Raw genomic sequence first — 21,279 nt, forward strand, 5'->3', positions numbered from 1 at the left:
TGGGAGAAGCTGGTTGGGTGGAGTGCATAGGTGGGCACAGGTAACTGGAAGGAACTGTCTCTGACTGGAGCCCAACTGTTGCCATGCAAGATTGTGAGTCTTATGTTACAGTTCTTCCGGTTTTTCCAAAGCAAGTGGAAAAGCAGAGTTTAGTGTGAAATCTCCCGATTTTAAAAAGGAGGCTTAAGGATTTGAAAATATGAGGCCAAACAAAATGCGCTTGCAGGTCTTAGTGGACCTATGTGCCACCAACATTAAGATCGTGCTTAGCTCTTTGGCCCAGGAACTTCGGATCTTGACTGACCCTTTATTTCTCTGAGGTAGAGCTGATCCCACATTTCTAAGAATCAGGCTCTGCCAGGGAGCATCCCCTCTGCTCATCCTGGTTCAGGTTCAAATCCATCATCCTCACACAAGCTCAGCTGACCACTGAAGCACTTTGAGCCACACTTAAAGGACAAGCTTCCCTGCATTCCAGGTCATTGCCAGGCTAGGACATCTTCCGGCATTGGGGAAACCACAAAGTATTGAGAGAGACTGAAACAGGAATGGGTGTTGGGGTGTCATTATGAACTTGGAATAGGAGGGCTCATATGTCAGTTTCACATGAATCTCAAGAACTGTGGGTGGGAATTAAAAAATTATAAATGGGGCAGGGGTCACACTAGCAGACCTACATTGTGGACTGATCATCCTGGCAGCCACTGGGGGCGGGGAGTCTCAGCAAACAAAACCCATAGATCGCCCGCAGTGCACAGAGCCTCCGAGGCACCCCCGTCCACATTATGTCCTTTGGGGGAGACTCCAGTGGTTTCATTCTACCTTTTTCTGAGCTCTTCTCAGAGGAGGAGGCATCCCTCTGAGAGACGCCCGAGTTGTTTGCTGGGTTCAGCACTGCCCACAAACAGTCTAGCACAACCACCTTTCTCTTTAAGTGAAATTAGCGGTTCCTTTCCAGATCGCCGAGGTCTGGGAGGCCCAGCTTTTGGCATGGGTCTCAGATGAGCTTTCAGGCTGGGGAAGAAGCCAGGAAGGCACCCAGAAGCCTTGACCGCTGGCAATGTAGGTTCCAGGCTCAGGAAAAGAAAGTTCTGGGCCCACAGGGAGGGCCACGTATGCCGCGGCTGCTTCCCAGTGCAAAAGGGCGATGGGGTGCAGACAGATCTCCCCACCTCACCCAGGCGCCCAGGAGCCCAGGAGCCAGGCACTGCGGCCAGGAAGCCATGTGGGACTCGCGTCACTGCCACAAAGAAGACAGGTGAGGAGAGGTCCCAAGTCCCATGTCTTCGGACGGCCGCCACCTGGAGGAGAGAGGGTGCTCCCCAGAGCCACCAGGGTCCCAGGTCCAGGCTCGGCCGGGGAGGCAGACAAGCTGCTGTCCCACTTACCTCGCCTGATGCCACCTACAAAGTGTAGGTCACACAGCAGTGGAGAAGGGTTGGATTTATTTCCCTCCGTGTCCTCTCTGGAGTGTCTTTTCTATTCTCAGCCCCTGGCGTAGCCCCATCTTCCCCCACAGTCTCTTTCACATACCCCATCCCCATTTCGGCTTTAATGGGCCAATGGGATCCAGTTTTACCACCACTGGAAGCGGTGTTCTGTGCCTCTCCCAGGCCTTTTTCTGTCTTTACTTTCATTTATTTATTTTTTTAATTGGAGGGTAATTGCTTTACACTGTTGTGTTGGTTTCTGCTGTGCAACAACATAAATCAGCTATAAGTACATATATGTCCCCTCCTTCTTGAGCCTCTGTCTCCCCTATTCCACCCTCTAGGTCATCACAGAGCTGAGCTCCCTGTGTGACACAACAGCTTCCCACTAGCTAGCTGTTTTACACATGGTCGTGTGTATATGTCAGTGGTACTCTTTCAATTTGTCTCACCCTCTCCTTCCCAAAGGACACCGATAAAGTGAAAAGACAACCCTCATGATGGGAGAAAATATTTGCAAATGAAGCAACCGACAAAGGATTAATCTCCAAAATATACAAGCAGCTCAATATCAAAAGAAAAAAACAAACAACCCATCAAAAAATGGGCAAAAGACCTAAACAGACATTTCTCCAAAGAAGACATACAGATGGCTAATAAACACATGAAAAGATGCCGAACATTACTCATTATTAGAGAAATACAAATCAAAACTACAATGAGGTATCATCTCACATCAGTCAGAATGACCATCATCAAAGAATCTGCAAACAATAAATGCTGGAGAGGGTATGGAGAAAAGGCAACCCTCCTATAGTATTGGTGGGAATGTAAATTGATACAGCCACTATGCAGACACTACTGAAATTCCTTAAGAAACTAAAAATAGAACTACCATGTGACCCAGCAATCCAACTCCTGGGCATATATCCTGAGAAAACCACAATTCAAAAAGACACATGTACCTCAGTGTTCATTACAGCACTATTTACAATAGCTTGAACATGGAAGCAACCTAGACGTCCATCAATAGATGAACGGTAAAGAAAATGGGGTACATATATACAGTGGAGTATTACCTAGCCAGAAAAAGGAACAACATTGTGCCATTTGCAGAGATGTGGCTGTACCTAGAGGCTGTCATACAGAGTGAAGTAAGTCAGAAAAACAAGTAGATTAACATATATATATATATATATATATAAATATAATCTAGGAAAACGGTATTGATGAGCCTAGGTGCAGGCAGGAATACAGAGGCAGACATGGAGAACCGACTTTTCCTATGTTTACAAAGAGAACAGAAGCTGGGCAAGGAGCCAGTGCCAGTACTGCATGGAGGGCAGAGCCATGCCCCCCAGGAGTTGTTACAGCTTCCCTGGTGTTGGCGGGCACAGCCCGGGTTGCAAATGCGAGTGAAGACAGTGAGCAATGCCTCGGCCACCCTCCCCTGGGAGCAGTGGGTGGAGCTGGGCCCCGTGCTCCCCAGCTTGCTCCTCCAGCTCCCTTGGGGACCCTGCTTTCCATCCCCCTCTCTGTTGCCTCCCAAGAGCCCCGCCGACCTTTCCTGGCTTGATTTTTCTCGCCGTGGCAAACGTTGAGGTCTTCAGCTCCACACATGGTGCAGCGGGCGGTGCCCTCAGCTGGTATTGTCGCCTGTACGGGACGCTAGAAAGGCCTGGGTCCTCAAGTCTCTCTCCCTGGCTTTGCCAAAACACAGTTTTCTGTCACTAAAGGGTGAGGAGGCTCCTTCCTGAAAACCTGGGGCCTCGAGGATTTTCAGTTTGGATCCTTCCTACGGATGTCCTGAGATGCCCCCAGACCAGCTTCCTCCAGAGGACCTGAGTCACTAGTGAGGTGCCTGTGTCAGGGCCACTATGCACGGAGGCCCCGTGTTGTTGCCTTGGCTGCCGGCAGAGGGCGCTGTGCCCGCCCTGGCGCAGGGGGCGGGAGCGGGGGCGGGGGCGGGAGCGGAGGTAGGGGATGGGAGGATGGGGTGGGGTCAGGGGTCGGGGGTCGGGGGTGGGTGGGGTCGAGGTGTGGGGTCGAGGGTGGGGGTGGGTGGGGTCGAGGGTGGGGGTGGGTGGGGGCCGAGGGTGGGGTCGAGGGTGGGGGTGGGTGGGGTCGAGGGTGGGGGGTGGGTGGGGGTCGGGGGTAGCTTCTCCCTAGCAGGCCCTTAGAGAAAGCAGCCTTGATCCTGACTTTTTGAGTTCCTTTGCTGCTGAGAGCAGGCTCCTCTTCCTGTGATGAAGAGATCAGTGGCTCTTACACAGGGTGAGCAAGGGATTCCTTTTCTATCCTCACCTCACAAACCCTTTAGGGTAATTATTTCAATTACAGATGCCCCCAATGTGTCTAGTGTCTGGGTTCCTGAGAGGTTGCCCAGCTAGACTAGGTTTAAAGGCTTGAGAAAACTCCTTGAAAACAGGAACTTCTGTTATCTCTTATAAAACAAAGTTATATTTCTAACTCAAATAAAAGTTTTCTCTGAGACATCAGACATTTATAGAAAGGGGCTGATAAAAGGGAGTACAGCTCTGTATGTTGACCTGGGGGAAGTTTCCATTTCCCTGGCTTCAGTGGGCCCCGGGCCCGGTTGGAGGCCTCAGGATGTGGCCTGTCCTTGTGCCCTGCTGCGGGGGCCCATCCGCTGTGGGAGAGGAAGGGAATGGTGGCCCTTCTGTCGTCAATCCCCAAAAGGCAACAAGTCATGGTTTTACAGATGAGGAATCCAAAGCAGAGTGATGCTTAAGAATAGGAACCACTGCTTTTGTGGCCAGTCTTGCCCTTGAGATCTTCCATCCCTGCCAGTATCTCTTTTTCTCCTTTTCTAACTAGTCCATTTCCTGCTTAGGCCAAGTGATCAACCCTGCTCTCAGACCCAGAGGAAGGACAATGAGATGACATTTATGTATTCTGGAGGAAGGCATGAAAGTGCCTGGCTAGAGACCCACCTCTGTGGAGCAGAGGGGAAACTAAAAATGTCAGTTGCCTTGAGAGGCTTTGTCAAATCAGGCATTTCCATGACCCTTGATGGCTGCACTCTCTGTTACTCTCTGTAAATAAGTATAAAAGGAACTCATTTATTGAGCACTCTGTCCTGGGTGGCCCAAATATTCTAGCTCGAGTGCTTGCACATATTGTATTACTCACACTTTACAGGTCAGGGGCAGAGAGGTTAAGTGACCTGCCCAAAATCACAGAGTTACTCGACAGTGGAGGTGGGAACTGAATTCAGAGAATCCCAGGGACGGCGGAGCCTGGTGGGCTGCGGTCTACGGGGTCGCACAGAGTCGGACACGACTGAAGCGACTTAGCAGCAGCAGCAGCAGCAGCTCTAAAGCTAGTGCTTCTAACTCTGCCCAGGGTCCCCAGCCATCCCCTTGCTTAGATGCAGTGACCCAAACTGTTCCTAGTGCTGCTACAGAAACATCTTGTGCTTGGGGTTTTTCCATATTTTAAGTCAAAGTGATGCCTGGATTGAAAGGTTCATTCATTCAGTAGAAAGATTTAGAATTTTCTCATTTTATTATAACCGAGGAGGGTACATAAGATGATGAATTGGGGCATGGAAAGAATATATTAAACCTCCTTATATTTGTTTCATTCTCTCAAAATTTTGATTTTTGCAACTGTTTTATAATCTATGCATTATGCCTGTAACTTATAATTAAATCCTCAAACTCTGAGGAGGTGAATGCCAAAACATTTTCTTTGTACACCTCTGAAGAGATTTTTGACTATGGCTTGCTTTATGGTCTAAGTATATTTCTAGAAGATTCCACCCTGTTTTGAAGCATAGTGAACCATATGATTTGAGAGAATCAATCAGTACATCTTTTTTTTGGCGAAATGAATGATAGATTTCAGATATTCTGTCTGGATTTCCACATGGCGTACTGATCTGGTTAAGAAGGGCATACTGTACTTTCCCTGTGGGTTCAGTTCAGTCCACACACATTTGTTGTGTGTGTGCTTGTGTTGTGTGTCTTTGTTGTGGGTCCCCTAAATGCCAAGCACTGTGTCAGGTGTGTGAGATGCAGGGGCCTTGACCTTGGGTCTGGAGGAGCTTGTGGTGTAGAGGGGTGGACAGAGACCCGCTTTCTCTGGAATTAGGCGGACAAGATGATAGAAGCATGCACATCACTGTGGGCTGGCAGATGGCTCTTAGCTTATGCAGGAGCAGTCATGGAAAGTCATCTGGAGGAGGTGGTGTTTGGAGTTAAATCTTAAAGGATTAGACAGAGTAAGAAGATGGGAAAGGAGCGTCAGGGTACTCAAGGGTAGAACCACAGAGGCTTGTGCTGGTGTGGGAGGCCTCTGTGGGGTATGAGGAGACATCTAAGAGCAAACACTTTTAGGCAGCAGAATGTTTTTTACTAAAACTATTCTGGTGAAAGTCTAGAAGAGAGATTAGGGGGCTAAAGATAGAGGCACAGGCCCACCCAGTTTTGAGGACATTTCAAAAGTTTAGGCAAAGGATGATGTGGGTTGAGTGAAGCACAGGAAGTGTAGAGGAAAGGAATGATGGATTAGAAAAACTTCAAGGAGGCAAAGGCAAGGGAGGAGTCATGGAGGGCAACGAGGGATGGGGGCGGCAGCAGAGCATAGGTCGTGTGGTGAGATCTGAGCCAGGGGCGATGCAAGGAGAAGCTGAGTTTAGTTTTAGGGGTGATGAATCTGAAGTACCTGTGTGAGCACCCTGTGAAGATGGCAGGCTGGACCTTGGGTGTTTGAAGAGAGAAAGACAGGGAGCAGGGAGATGATGAGAAAGGGATAGAGGGAGGGAAAAGTCAGGGCTGGCCTAGAGACAGGGAGGAATAAACACAACAAAGTATAGGACACAACTAGGAGAGTGGATGTGGTCCCCATAGCATGGGAGTGAGAGCTGTGGGCCTGGGACAGAGTCTGTGACGGAGGGAGAAGGAGAAAGAAAAGGGGCGTCAGGAGTATCTCGTCTGAGGAGGGAGCAAGTCAGAGAGGCAAGAGGTTGCAGAGAGAGATGTGCCCAGAACACTAAGGAGAAAGAACAGGGTAAGAACGTCCCACACCTCTGAAGGGTCAGGAAGATGAAGCCCAAGAGGCAACCAGAGCTCCTTGGATAAGTGCTGTCACTTGTAAAATTCAACAGGAGTAGGACTTCTGGGAGTTTTTTTTTTTAAAGGGAAATAAAGAGAGGGAGGAACGAAGAGAGAGAGGGAGGAAGGAGCTTCAGTAAAACATTCACTAAAATGTCATTAATTTGGAAATTTACGCTGTCTCAAGTGGGCTCTGCTGGATTTTAACCTTCATGGTGACAAGCGAAGGGTCTAAAGAGTAAACGAATAGGACAGGTAGGCTGCAAGTGGAGTGTGTAAAACCTATAGTGTCCAGAACTAAGATCCAGAACAGGCTCAAAGCAGAAGGGCCTGACCCTGGCCAAGCCCAGAGCAGGGACCAGTGTAGCCACCAAGTGATCAGTGGGAACGGAAAGAAGGCATGCTGTGTTCCAGTTCACTAAACAGTCATGGAGGCCAGAAGCTGAGGACCCAGCAATCACGTCTCTGTTGCAAGCCTGTCTCGGGAGGCTTGTGGCCTAAGGGCCTGAGGGAAGATGGGAGAAGGCTTCCCTGCAGTGTCAACCCCCTGCAGTTGTTCTCAGAGAAGCCTGGGAGGAAAGGAGCTGGGGAAGACCTGCCCAGAGGTGCCCCTGGGGCTGGGCCCGGCCGGGCGGTGAGGAGACACTTGCCTGGAGGCTGGGGGCCGTTTCATGCTGTCCGTCAGCTTGTGGATGAAGCCAGCCGGCCAGCGCCCGCGGTCCACGCGTGCCCTGCTGTCCTGCACGCTGTGAGAAGGGACACAATTGGAAGAGCTTTTTTTAATGGAAAAGAGCAGCACCAGTGTGGAGGGAGCACTGGGGAAACAGGAGAGCCACACTGTAGGGAAACAGAGGCCCCCCGTTTCCCCGGAGGGTCTGGACGGCATCACGGCCTTCCAGCCCCCGAGGCCAGAACAATGACGGAGTCAAGATGGGGCTTCCTCTGCCAGATGCTTGATGCATTTTGAAAAGATTCCCATTGAAAACACTTGCAGTAAAGTCTTGGAGCTTAAAGAATTAGCCCTCCCTTCTCTGGCTCGCCCACTGCCTGCGAGTGGCATTCCTCAGCCACACAAAGAAAACAGACTGTTCACATCCACGCTCAAGTACCAGAGGAGCACCATTCACTCACAAAGGGTTGATACCCTCTTTACAAATAATGTTATCCCTGTGTTAAGACGAGTTCCCCCAAGGACTTCTGCCAGGCAAGACCTTGTTAGCTGGTTTCCATTCATGCAGCACTTGAAATCATAAAGCTGCATGAAAAAAAAAATAACTTGCTGACAAAAAGCTGTTGACTCCAAGTGCTGGCCTGGCCGCCAGGAAGACTGAATGCCCGGGGGCATTTTGCTTGTCTCCAATGCCATCGCGTGGCCATGCTGGGGACTGACACCTGCTGACATCCTGTAATCAGGGGCTGAGTTTTTGTTCTCTGAGGATGGCACTTGGATCCTTGGAGTCTTGACTGTTTCTCTGGCCTGGGATCCAGCTCCGCTTCCAGGGGAGGAAGTGATGGGTGAGAACCTGGTCCCAGAATGCTGAGTTCAGAGGGTTATTAGACCATATGTGGCCTCGATGTCCCTCCTACTCTTGGATGGGACATACGAAGAAGCAGTAGAAGGCACACACCCCGGTATCTCGAGTCCTTAATGGAGAAGAGGCTGCTGTGCTAGGCATGCAGGGTGCCCCATCACTTAGCAGCTTTCCTCTGCCCTGTGGGCAGCCCCTGCAGGACCAGGGGGGACCCCAGACCAGCACAGCTGCTGCTCTCTGATCCTTTTTTTAAAAATTTATTTATTTTATTTTGGGCTGCACTAGGTCCTTGCTGCTTTGGGCAGGCTTTCTCTAGTTGCCGTGAGCAGGGGCTACCCTTCGTTGTGGCGCGTCGGCTTTTCGTTGTGGTAGCTTCTCTTATGGCGGAGCACTGGCTTAGTTGCTCCATGGCATATGGGATTTTCCTGAATCAGGGATCAAACCTGTGTCCCCCGCATTGGCAGGCGGATTCTGATCCACTGAGCCACCAGTGAAGTCCCTGTGATTCTTTCATATACAGGTCTTTTACATTTCCTCTGAATTAAGAGGCCTGTGGCCAAATATACTTTGAACCTGGGTAGACAGATGGTGAGGACCAAACTACAGGACTGGGAAGGCCTGCTCACGACAAAGCACCTGGAGGAAGGTATTCTAGATTCTAAGAAATGAGACATGGCAGATGATGTTCCAAGCAAAATTTTGACCATAAAGAAAAACCGAGAAAGGCAGCTGAGTGGGGTTCAAAGCGGAGTGAGGATGTATCACAGGCATATCAAGGGTGGTGGGCACAGGGATGTAGCTGATCAAAGGTGGGCAGTAAATGTTCATTTTAGGAGGCTTTGCTGGAACCCGCAGTCAGTTCCCAATTTCTATCTGGGGTTCTTTTATTGTTTTTAAAAAGATAACAGCTTTATTGAGGTATAATTCACATGCGATACAATCCAACCATTAAAAGTGCACAATTCTATGTTTGGGTTTATTTTTTTAGCATATTCACAGAGTTGTACAGTCATCACCACAATCAATTTTAGAACATTTTCACCAACTACTTGGAATTCTTGACTCTATGAGGTAGATGGAAAAATTGGAGAAGGAACAACCATGATGACAAAAGGAGTATAAAGAGGATCTCAGAGAGTGTGAGAGGAAATGGGGCTTTTGAGTTGAAGGCAAGGGGGCTGTGAAAAGATCTGGTGTTTAAATAGGAAACGACTCAAAGGAGAAGATTTGGCCTTTGTTTCCATTGAGGACAAACAAAAAAACTGGCTCAATTACAGCAAGAAGGATTTAGGTAAAGCATGAGGGAAAAAAGACACACTGAGCTTCCTGGCAATGTTGGTGAATTCCTGGGTTATGCTGCCCTTGGAAATAAGACTGATGAACAGCCATCACAGGGCGAGTTGTGAATCACGGGTCCTTCCTGCTTCGTGGTGCTGGTAAAGGGGTGAGGCATCCCTCCAGAACTGGCTGAGTGAGGGCCTGCCCTTTTTGTGAGGGGGAGTAGTGTTGCTGAACCCCCGGTGATGAGGGAGAAGCTTCAGGAGGACCCTGTAACATGCTGGATGAGTGATGGCCCTTTGGATGGATGAATGGACTTTCCCAATAGTTTCCTGGTCAGATCAGCCTTGAGGTAGTAAACCAGGAAATATGAGGGACCAGAGATCAGAGCTACAGATCTCTTTCTGATTGTTTCTTGATTAAATTCATTCTTCAAAGAATTTTTGAGCTCCTGCTGTGGGCCAGGTGTTAGATCCTAGAAATAAAGTAGTGGTTCTCAACCAGGGGTGACTTTGCCCCCAGAGGACTCTTGCCAACACGTGGAGACATTTTTGTTGTCACAGTTGGGGCAACGGGAGGGGTACTGTGGGGGTCTTGTGGATACAGACCAAGAATGCTAGTCAACATCTTACAGGGCACAGGACAGCCCCCCAACACAGAGCCCTTCAGTCCCAGATGCCAATGGTACTGAGTTGGAGAAACCTCGAGATAAGTAAGATTCAGCCCCTGCTTTCAAAGAATTTGGTCTGTCCGTTGTGCTACTTCTTAATATGGCTTGAAATGAGTCCTAAAGAAAGTTTCTGCATTGAAAACACTCTTCACGTCCCTTATTTGAAGAGTTATAAATAAAACTGAGTTCCTGACACCATTTGGGACTAACAGCATGGTGCTATCAATGTAAAGCGGCTCATCACATTCTTACTAATTGACTGGGTTATCAAACCTTATGTTTTTAAAAATGATTTAGCAGAGGGAGGACAGGATCCAGGTGGCCTTTGCCATCGTTATCAGCAGCACAAGCCTACACTTTCATTTGAGCCTCTGTACAGATAGAGTTGGATGGAAAATAACCTATGAGTTGGGTTAATATAGTAAACCTCAACAGTTCATCTCCTTTAACTTGAACTTGTTCATAATTTTGGCAGAGCATAGCTAAAATCTCACTTCACTTAAAAATCCCCTGGCTTAATAACAGTTGCAGATGGATTATTTACAATCTTTTGGAACTAGTTCTTTCAAGCACTCATATATACTACTTACTATAAAATAACCAATATGTTAATTAAAATAGAATCTCAATTTATTAAAATGGCACCATAAAGGCTTCAAATATACCCTATTTTGTTTCGCTGATGTGGGAGGTCAGTTATTTGACCTGGTGGTAGTGAGCTGTTCTGGAAAATTGCCTTTTTTATTTAATGAGGAGTAAAGTCGGCCAGAATGACCTCTAACGCTTTTTTCCCCTGCTGTTAAAGTTTTCAGCTTAGCAGCTTTTGAGTGTGACTGTTAGAGGCTTGGCATCCATACACTTCAGCTTGAAATCTCCCCTTTACCGTTGTGCCAAGTGCTCTGGGCGTTCCAGTTAACTGGAATGGTCTTGAAAATAATTGAAAAAAAAGCTGTAATTCAGACTCTTCACTAATTCATACTGGTTTTTGCCCCCAAAGGATCCAAATTCCTGTGGGTTCATCAGGCTTCAAACCCAATATTTAAGAATCATTGCAAAGTACATATTTTTGAGTTGTTGATGCTTAAAAACTGGAAGCAGAAAACTCTTCTGAGCCTCGATTTTCTCACTTGTAAAATGAAATCTAAATCCTTTTCCACTTTATTAATTAGGCTATTTATAAAGATAATGACTATACTGACATACTCTCTCAGTAATCGGCCACCTTCATCTTTCCTCCTTCCTCCCATCCCTTTCCCCTTCCTCCCTTCCTCCCTTCCTTCTTCTTGGAGTTTTTAACCATTGCAGACATGTTTTTTTTTTCATGCTTAAAGTGTGAAGTTTTGCCTTTGAATCGAAACAAATGTTTGACCTCACTTTAGTGTTTTCTACTCACTGTCAAGGACTTCCTTGGTTAGGATAGTAACTGTATCATCTTTAACTCTTTCTTCCTTTCTTCTAGATCATCCAGTTTTTACTTAACCAGGAGGATCACTACCCTCAAATATGAATCCTAGCAACGTGTTCCAATTTTTTATCATTTCTGAACTGAAGCCAACTGACGCCATCTTGACAAGTCTGAGCAAATATCAACATTCCTAGGGACTAATCATATTTCCTAAAAGACTCTGAAAAGCCGTTCTTTAGGCTAGTTGACTAAAACATTTTTTTTTTTTTGAGAAGAGATGGGAAGTTAAGTCATGAGAAAAAACCTGATGGAAATCCTGCAGGACTGAAATCTGGAAGAAGGGTAACTGGAGACAGTTGTCCCTCCAGGGAACCTTAGGCTCATTCTGGCCACAGCAGCAGGCCCTTTTCTTTTCCTAATTCCAGAGCAAAGTAGATTTTGGTTTCCACCAAAGGCTGGGAAGGGGGGGCAGGTAGAGGGTGTCACTGCCCCTGCAGCACAGCCCTGGTTCCAACACAACAGCTCTGTGTTCAGCCTTCACAGATCTCAGTGAGCAAGTCTCCCAACCCGACAGCCAGTCTCTACCACACAGGCCTCTCTCCCAAGACCCAATGATGACTGGCAAGGCCAATGGATGGGCACAGCTGGGGTGAGGACAGAGGCCGGTTCCAGGGCTGGGGGATGGCCCCACGCTGGCTCGACACCCACAGATGGCAGTGGAGCCAGCCTTTCTCACCCAATCAGAGCTGACATCGGAAGAGAAAAGGGCATCTTCAGATATCGCAAAGGGAGATTTGTAGACTGATGTTTATAATGTGATCACAGGTTACAAATGCCTTCCTTTCCACCTAGCTATCCCTCAGGTTTAAACACTTGCTTCTAAAGCGCAAAGTGAGAATTCTGTTCCCTCAAAGCCAAATAAGCAGCAGCTTTCCCCAGTACACTGTGAAAACAGGGACCCTTGCTGGCTGGTGCAAAGGCTGCCTAGCACTGCGGGGGCAGCAGAAAGAACCACAAACGTGGTGAGAAGAAGACAGCAGGTGAATGGGAACTGCTAGTCCCTAGGCACATTTGTGTTGGTTGCATTTGAAACTGAACTACACACGCCATGCTCGGGAAACATGGCCAGAAACCCACAATGGGAGTAAGAATGGAAAAAGATCACCCTATGTTGAAGCGGAAAGGATGGAGTTTGGCTTGTGTAAGAGAATGGAACTAGTTAGCTTCAGGAGAAACAACCACTTGGTTATTTCACATCGTGTCACACTTTGAAAGAGACATTTTAACAACACAGGTGAAAAACAGGAAAAAGAAAACCCACTATAGGGGTATGGTACAGGACCAGCTAAAACTGTAACCCTAGACACAGAGGGTCTGGTAGTAAAGAACAGTCTCACAACTGCTTCCCCTCCTGTCCATGTTCACAGTAACAGCTGGATACATACTAATTCCAAGAAGTGAAAGAAAGAGCTTTAAGTTTAAAAGCAGGCATGCTGGAATCAGTGCCTCACCGGCACAGCTTCAGACCCAAGTGTGCCGTGCCGCCTAGCAGGTCTATTGTAAATGTACACTCACAGTTCCTTGTTGGGGTGGATGACTTCGCGCTGGTCTCTTCTTCCAGGCGCGTCGCTTCTGTCCATTGAGAAATGCTTTAAGCGTGGGTTCTCGGCTTTGGCGCTGTGGACATGGGGTTGGATCACTCTCTGCCCACCCGATGCCAGTGGCACCCCCTCCCCCAGCCGTGGCAACCCAAAGCGTGTCCAGGCACTGCCAGATGTTCCCTGGAGGGCACAATCACCCCCAGTCGCTGGAATGGCTTTCTCTTCCCTCCCCGAGCCCACTCCCAAACATCTCTACTCAGGGCTGGGAACTTTTATGAGACACCTCCTAATCCACTGGATTTTCCTCTTGTTCTGAGTCGCCTTTGGTAATATTTTTGACTTCCTAGACTACTACTCATTCAGAACAATGCTCCTGCTGCCCTTGAAAAGAAAGTCCTTTCAGCTAAATTTTGGGAGAGGGAGGAGAGGAGGCAGGTAAACATGCCTTTAGAGACATCTGTCTGTCTTAGTCTATGGAGGGTTTCAGACCGAATTCTGCACATCCAGGGTCTCTGTGAACTAGAGGGGGCTGTGGGTACTTGGAACTCACCTCCCTCTGCCACATTTTTACAAATGAAGAAAGGGTCCAGAAGGGGAAATAAATTGCTCAAAGTCATGCGTACTCCTAATCCTCCTTTTCTGAGGGCAGAGGCCAGTATGATTCTTCTCTGTCCAGCATGTCTGAAGAACTTTGGTCTCTAAACATGGATAACTTTCAGTGCTTTACAAGTGACAGTTTTGGCCAAAGCATGCCAGTTCAGGTATGCAAATTTTATAAATGATAGAATACTGCAACCAATTAGTGCAAATGAACATTTATTGTGAAATATTCATCCTACCCTTTATTAGGTATTACATCATCAAAGCACTTTGTGGCAATGAAAATAGCTTTTTTAACCCCCTCTGATTCACCCAATATTCCATTAAAGCTGCAAAAAATGTGCAATCTGCTTGAAAAATAGGTTGCTCTTATTTACTCATTTGTGAAAAGTCAAAAATTAAAAAAGAAAATGATCCTAGCTTACAGGGCCTCTAGAGCCAATTTGCTTTCCTGGTTCCCAGCTACGCCCCAAAATAATTAACAAAGATAATTTGTTTTAAATGCCTTTTTATAAAACCAATGCACCTTTCCCCATATTATAATCATAAAAATTTTAAAAAGCCATTATTTACTTTCTTGGAAAAAAGGTGGCCAGCCGTTGTTTTTTGATTGGGAGCATGTGTATTTCCTGGGAGTTCACTTTCTTTAACTTTATGCTCCGGTTTTTGGTGGGTTTCCTGAGGGCCTCCATGTTTCCCAGGGCCTCTTCTCCTGGGCTATTGGCGTCGGAGCCCTGAAACATGGAGTCTTCTCGTCTGAAGGAGAAGTTTTTGGTGGACACCCCCGAGAGGCCTTTGATCTTGCCACAGAAGATGGTAGGCACAGTGTCTTCGACGGAGACGATCACCTTGGCCGCCTGGGACTCGCTCACCAGATTTTCAGCCTTGACCTCGCCACTGGGCTGGCTGGGTGGCTCAGTGGCGTCGCTGCCGCCCCCGTGACTCTCCATGACAGATGCAGCCTCCTGAGTCGTGGTGGGGGCAAAGGGCACTTCCATGCCACTGGGCAGTTTCTCCAGCACCGGGTGACCTGGGCTGTCCACGGACCTGCTGCTGTCGTACAGTGTCTCGGGGGGAGGTTCAGGTTTCCGGTGGGCGGACAGCGACAGGTCTAGGGCTGTGTCTTCCTGGTCCATTGCGGGGCTGACTTCGCCAGCCTTGAGCCAGGGCACTGACTTCATGGAGAGATCCAGGGCCTCGTTCTCACTCCCCATCTTGATGACGGTGTGGCGGCCGAGCTGGAAGTACTCCCGGGGCTGGAACAGGTCGAAGGGCTTTACTTCCTCCTTCTGGAGAGGGCTCTGGGGGCCTTTAAAGGGGTGGAGGCCGAAGGCAGATGGCGGCTTGGGGCAAGTCGGGCTGAACTTGGCTTCGGAGCTCTGAGGCACAGGGATGGGGATGGGGATGGGGAGTGGCACGGGCAGGGGCACAATCACTGGGTAGGGCACCAGGAGTGTGGCCGGCGGGACCAGGGGTGACAAGGGGGAGTTGAATGGCTGGGGGGGCACCGGGGTGTAGCCTGGGGGAGGCTGGCAGGGCGGGGGGCCGAGCGCGCCCTGGGCGGGAAACAGATTGTGGAGCACAGCTTCGAAGGGCAGCGGGGGCTCCTGCGGCTGGCTGGGGATCCGCAGATCCAGGAGCTGGGGTTGTGCCTCGGGGTCCCGGGCCCCCTGGAAGAGGTTGTTGTGGATGGTGCTGGAGGAGCCCGGGGCTTCCGGCGGCAGGACCAGCGGGGAGTTGAGGTGCTGGAACACGTGCTGCTCCAGCACAACTGGAAGCTGCACGGGCCCCTGCGCTGTCATCACGTATGTGGCGTTGCCGCTCTGGTTGAGCTCGGGCGCCGAGCTGCCCTCCACCTGCATGTGAATGGGCATCACCACAGGGCTCTCCCCCAGGCACAGGGGCTGCAGCACGGTGGCCGCCACCTTGAGAGCCACGCCGCTCTGGGACTCGGCCGGGGGGTTCAGGATGGATGGGGCAGGCACGGTCACCAGCGCCTTCTTTACCAGATCGGTGGAGTTGATGTTCCAGGCCTCGGTGGTGATCAGCTGGGCCATGCCATTCTCCAGTCTGTTATTGGTCAAGGTGGGGGAGGAGTCGCTCATGTCCATGGTGAGGTTCTGGGACTGCAGATCGTCCATCACTCTGCTCGGATGCCACTCGGCCTGCAACACAGAATACACTGTGTGAAGCTTCCTTCTGAGACCATTTATAGCTGCCTCCAGAGCTCTCCCCAAATCTCTTAAAAGTTTCCATGTCTCAGTTACCCGGGGAGCACACCCATTTCTCAGTGTACACATACATGTGACAGCTATTTCCTAATATATACGAACACACCCATATGATCAGCTGTGCGTGGACAGCCCCAATTTAACAGACGATTAAACTATAAACACAGATGATGTCATGACTAAATAGCCGAGTGAGGTTGAACAGAGAATTGTGAAGCTGAATACGCACTCAGCTTATGTTTAGCCTTCAAGAAACACAAAGTTTCATTCCACATCACTGTATTAGACAGTTAAGATATGTGGAGATTGGACTTGTCCAAATTCAAATAAGGAGCTAAGACTTTCTTTTCTTTAAGGAGAAAACAGAGCCCTGCCACATTAGAATATTCTATAAAATTGGACAGGGGCCATCCCAGTTATGTAAAGTATTAAAAAAAAAAAAAAAAAAACTCTTTGTAGCAGCAATAATTCTTCCAAAAGAGCTTTGATGAGAGGAACACCAGTGTATTTATACAAGGGTCATTACAGTTGTCTCCCTCTCTCTGACCAATGGCACCCTCTTTCCTCCAGCCAGAGGAAAAGCCACTCCGAGGAGCAAGGGGGAGATCGGGTAACTTGCGCAAACACTTATCGGGGTCCAGTGTCACTTTCCCAATCAGTCTGTCTGACCCTTGGCCTCCCCTAACTTCTAGCTGTCAAGAGGAGGGGGTGTTGATGAATCTAGGGCTGGGGAAATGGAACTTTTGTTGGAAACAAACATCCTCAAAGGTGAGATATACTTTCTTGATGTCCTTGGCACCTCTGGCCACCTCCTAAGATGCCAAAGGAGCCCAGCACCGGTGCTTCCTGGAGGAAGCAGGGCTGCAGCTGCAATATGGCTCTCCATGGAAACACATCCATATTTAGCCTTGTTACCATGGAGAAGGCAGGCACCATGTCTAACTCAGGGATCTGTGCAGCCCTGGAGTCTGGTGGGGCTCAATAATAATTCAATAATCCTCAGTCTTGCTGGGCAGGCCTTGGGCCACTCCAGTTCTTGACCTCACCTGTCTGAGCTGTCTAGACTTTGGTCCCGTGGTCAACTCATCCTTCTCTCCTCACCCCTAAATGACCAACACAATCTCTAAAACAAGAGAGGCGGCCCAGAACACCGTGGGATTAGAAGTCAACCAATGAGCCTTCCCTACAGGAGAGCAGCTTTAACAAATGAACAACCCTGTGATATTTCCAGACAATCACAACATGTTGAATGCACAGAACAAGGAATTTCTCTGAAGTAGGAGGAAGGGAGGGCAAGACGAAGGATGCTGTGCAAATGACTTTCTGCAGAAGGACGGGTGAGTGATACCCTGGGCTGGGCACACTGCAGAGCCTCTGAGGAAGGGTGCCAGAGCCCAGCTCCCTTGGGCCAGGTGTGCTCTGGAGATGACCATGAGCTGGCCCAGTGTGCTGGCCAGTGATGCCCCTGGGGGCAGAGTAGCAAGGGGGCTTGCCCCAGGTGAAGGGTCTGCTTTTCCTGAGAGGAGTGCTCTCTTATTCAGTCCAGAAAGTGACATGCCTCCGATATAGCGTTCATTCATTCTTCCATGCATTCATTCATCATTCATCCAAACAATCAATTTGCTGAATGCCTACTGCATGCCAGAGCTTTGCTGGGGGCTGGAGATGCTGTTGTGATCCTGGAGATGCTCATGCTTTCATGGAGACTATAGTCTAGTGGAGGGGCATGTCTTTGATCAGATACAGACTGGCCAGCGTGAGAAGGCCTCAGAATGAAGCCAGGAGAGGTAGCAGGCTCGGCAGCTCAGAGCTCTGTCGGCCATTCACATGCAGCCCTTGGAAGGCCCTGAGCACCCCAGGGCTCCTCCAGAAGGGCCGCCCCGTCTGTCTCAGTGGCCAGAACTCTGGGAGGGTGACAGGAGCCTGAAGGGAAGCTAAAGTGGGGCTGGAGAGGACACGGACAGCAGCAGAGAAGGCATCTGCGACTGTCCATCTGAGGTGGCTTCTGAGGACCTGCGAGGCAAGCCACCAGAAGAAATCCTCCTCCCTGCTTCCCATGGGTCTGGGGTTACCCTGCCGAGAGACTGCTTCCTCATAACGGGCTATACCGTCTGTCCTTCCAGATGTGGGCCTCCCTCTCTCTCTGCCTCCCTCAGTCCTGTTCCCCTGCCCACCAAGAACAAGAAGGGAAACTTTGGGGCATCATCTCCACCTGCTCCAGGCACACACCGTCAGCCCAGGCAGTGGCTCTCATGTCTTCCCACAACCCCACTCCTCTCCCTGCCTGGCCCTGGTTCTATGACAGCTAATCCTCCAGCACCTTCCCACTCGGAGTGTGAGGAAGCCACCTTGCCAGGTCAGGGTGTCACCCATGGGCCCCTGCTTCTCCCACAGGTGGCACCTGTAGGAAAGTTACACGGCTCAAAATAGCCTGGAGTTAAAATTCCCCACCAGGTCCTCCCCACCATTCTATGCAAAACAAAGAACTCTCTCACCCGGAGAAAAAATGGACATTAAGGTTGATTATGCCCAGCTCCCAGCCGGTCCAGCCTCTGGCCAATCTACAAAATTCCTTGCCCCAGCTGTTTAAAAGATAACTTCTCCGAACAACCTTGGAGAAGAACAAGCCCCCTTAAGACAGTAGCTTTCCACATACATGCCTATATATACTTACTCTTTTCTTGGATAAGTGCAGCAGGTCACTAATTTGACTGCTGCCCCTTCTCGCCTCATTAAAGGTGATCTGTTCCTGTAAAGTGCCGGTCTCGTTCTTTTTCCGAACCTTGCCTTCTCTAACTCCCTTACTCTACAGCACCTAGTGAGTTTCAGCTCTTGGCACCAGATCTGCAGGGGCCACGAGCCTCTGGGAACAGGACTGGGGACAGACGGATGCAGGAGAGGCCGGGGCACAGGAGGAGGTGAGCAGCGTGTGGCATCTCAGGGGCCAAGGGCCCGGATCTCACTCCTGCCTCCTCCCGGCTCCACAGCTTTGGAGCTGCCTGGCGGCTCAGGGGGAGTAGGCCGGTGACCAGCCCCAGTCCCTTCCCGAGATTGCTGCTGGTCTACTGCTTCCCCACTATGGGCTGGGCAGCGGCTCCCCTCCGGTACCATGCAAGGCCCAGGGAGGTGTGAGTGATAAAGGCAGGGTAGCCCTGGGTTACTCTCTGCTCTCCCTTCTCTTGTTTACCCTGTCAGCAGGAGCCCCAACTCTGGGGGGCCTCAGTGGGTGACCCTGTTGCAGGAGCCTCTGCTGGAAGCCTCAGTGATGCCCTGAGGATAACAAGCAGCTCAAGAGATGAGGGTTCAGAGGGCAAGTCTCTGTCCCTGAGAACAAGCCAGGAAGCCAGATGGGCTGCCCAAGTGTGCCCAGCCGAGGAGGCAGGGGACCCTTTGAGTATTTTAAGGTATTCTTTGCAAATGAATTTAAATGAGGTCAGCCGTCCAGCCTACACTATTACCCTGGGCGCATGGGATGGGGTGTAAAGGGAGGGAAACTGGGCCCTGTGGATCTGCGGTTGCTGGAGACCCTTGCTTTCTTGGCCCACGGCCAGTTGCTGGGGCTGGAAGGCAGGGGGCTGGGGCCCACCCCAGTGTAGCCTGTGTGCCCCGCAGGCAGAGACTCTGGGGAGAAGCCTCAGGGCACACGGCAGCTAGGGAAGTGGGGCAGTAGTTGGGCTCAGAGACCTGTGGGGTCACAGAATCGCCACCTGAACCCCCTAAATATCACAAAGATCTAAGTACACACCGCAGGGGCGTTGTCCCTGGGCTCTGCCCCTCAGCTTGGTGCCCCCTTGGGCCTTGACCTTCACCCAGCCAACTCCTGCTCACCTGTCACACTCTGAAGTCTCTACCTCCCCCAACCCCACTGAGTTCCCACAGGACCCTGCCTGGCCTTGTCTAGTCCTGCCCATCCCCAGGACGGCCAGCAAGAGAAACAAAGTTTCTCATTCGCTCATCTTTATACCCATAACTGATGAACAGCAGGTGTTTCGTGAATCCTTTCAGGATGAGGGAGAGCCTCAATGAGTGTCTAGGCTGTGGAACCCTATACTGAGGTCATAGAGCAATAAATCCAGAATCAGCCAAGCTCCATGGCAACCACTGTCAGGAGCCATCTTGTCTCTCACGAGCCATCCTTTCCTAACTGGCCAGTTACTGTCTCCATTCTCCATGTTAGTCAAAGTGGGCACCAAAGGACCCCCAACCAATGACCTGTCACCACCTTTCTATAGGAATTTTCTTTGTCCTAAGGCTATAAAATTGGCCACAAGCCCACGAAAGTGGCAGCTCTCCCTTGAGCTGGCCCACTATTCTAACAGCGTCTCCCCCTCTAATAAAGTCTATTTTCCTTTCATTTTTTTCCCTCATGTCTGGAAATTCTTTTCCAACCTCTCAGACTGCCACACATAGGCCCTTCACAGCCTGGTGTTCTTGTAACCAGCCTCTTGTCACATTTATAGAATCAGGGCAGGGCAAGGCTGGCAGGGCATGAAACCTCACACCTCTGTCTTCTCCTCAACCCTTCTTATCGATGAGGAGACTGTGACCCAGAAATTCTGATTACCACTCATCAGAGGCCAGTTATCACAGAGGTCACACGGTCGCATTGTCCTAAGAAAAGAGGGTTGGGCCCATAGGCCCCACAGAGGGGAACGTGGTAGCCAACCCCCTTGCTGGTCAGGGGGAGACTCCGATGACGATGAGGCAGGCGATGCAAAAGCACTTTTGTGGACAGTGAAGAGTCTGCCAGGGTGACCAGTGAATGGATTTGTCCTAGGGTCCTGTGTTTCTCTGATGCACACAGAAAAAGACGACCAAGGCAAAGCGGCACATGTGCCGTTTCTCTCATAAGCACTTACATTTGGGAAGAAGCTGACCTGGGGCCCAACTCCCGGCAGTCAGTAAGTCACCTGCCCTGCATCTGCACCCCACTGGGTGCCCTGCAAAACAAGCCTGCCTCTCAGGCTTCCGCTTCCAGAGCATTGCAGAGGACTCGATTTACCTTATGGGCTTCTGTACAGACTGACATTTTTATGATGAGGATTCAACTATGGCTTAATTTCGAAGGTGAAAACACTTGACCACTCTGAATATTCTCTAGATTGTAGAGTGCATCTATTTCCATGTTGTGGGCATTTAACACCTAATCTCTCTCTCCACACACACACACGCTCACACACTCCAATAAGCTAATACCCTCAGCTACATCCTAAATGATCCCCTGGGAGCATGCCAGGGAGCCCTGTATCACCTTCTGGACAGCGTCTTGATTTCATGTTGTGAACTGAGAGTGTTTTCACCACAGTGACTACCAAGCCAACCACAAAGCTAAGCACCCCTGAGGAGAGGTTTGAGGCCTAGGTTTCTGGGTCTGGTGGGCAGGGTTACCTCACAGGGAATCAAGCTGGGGACCACCGCCTGCTTCAGAACCCTGTGAGGATCCTGGAGCCACTG

General features: G+C 49.9%; 1 protein-coding gene across 3 annotated transcripts in view; it reads right to left on the minus strand.

Moving 5' to 3' along the window:
- Nucleotides 1-13,782: 13,782 nt before the first annotated feature.
- The window catches only part of RAI2 (retinoic acid induced 2), a 71,359-nt gene continuing 63,862 nt past the window's right edge, over nt 13,783-21,279 (minus strand). For 2 of the 3 annotated variants that reach the window (XM_070366486.1, XM_005890007.2), the window contains exon 2: nt 13,783-15,759. In XM_070366486.1, the coding sequence (XP_070222587.1) occupies nt 14,164-15,735 (1,572 nt within the window). In that variant the 5' untranslated portion in view covers nt 15,736-15,759 and the 3' untranslated portion in view covers nt 13,783-14,163. The remainder of the gene's footprint in view (nt 15,760-21,279) is intronic. The other variant, XM_070366487.1, reaches the window with a different exon arrangement.

The sequence above is a fragment of the Bos mutus genome, chromosome X, assembly GCF_027580195.1.
Source record: "Bos mutus isolate GX-2022 chromosome X, NWIPB_WYAK_1.1, whole genome shotgun sequence".
NCBI lineage: Eukaryota > Metazoa > Chordata > Mammalia > Artiodactyla > Bovidae > Bos > Bos mutus.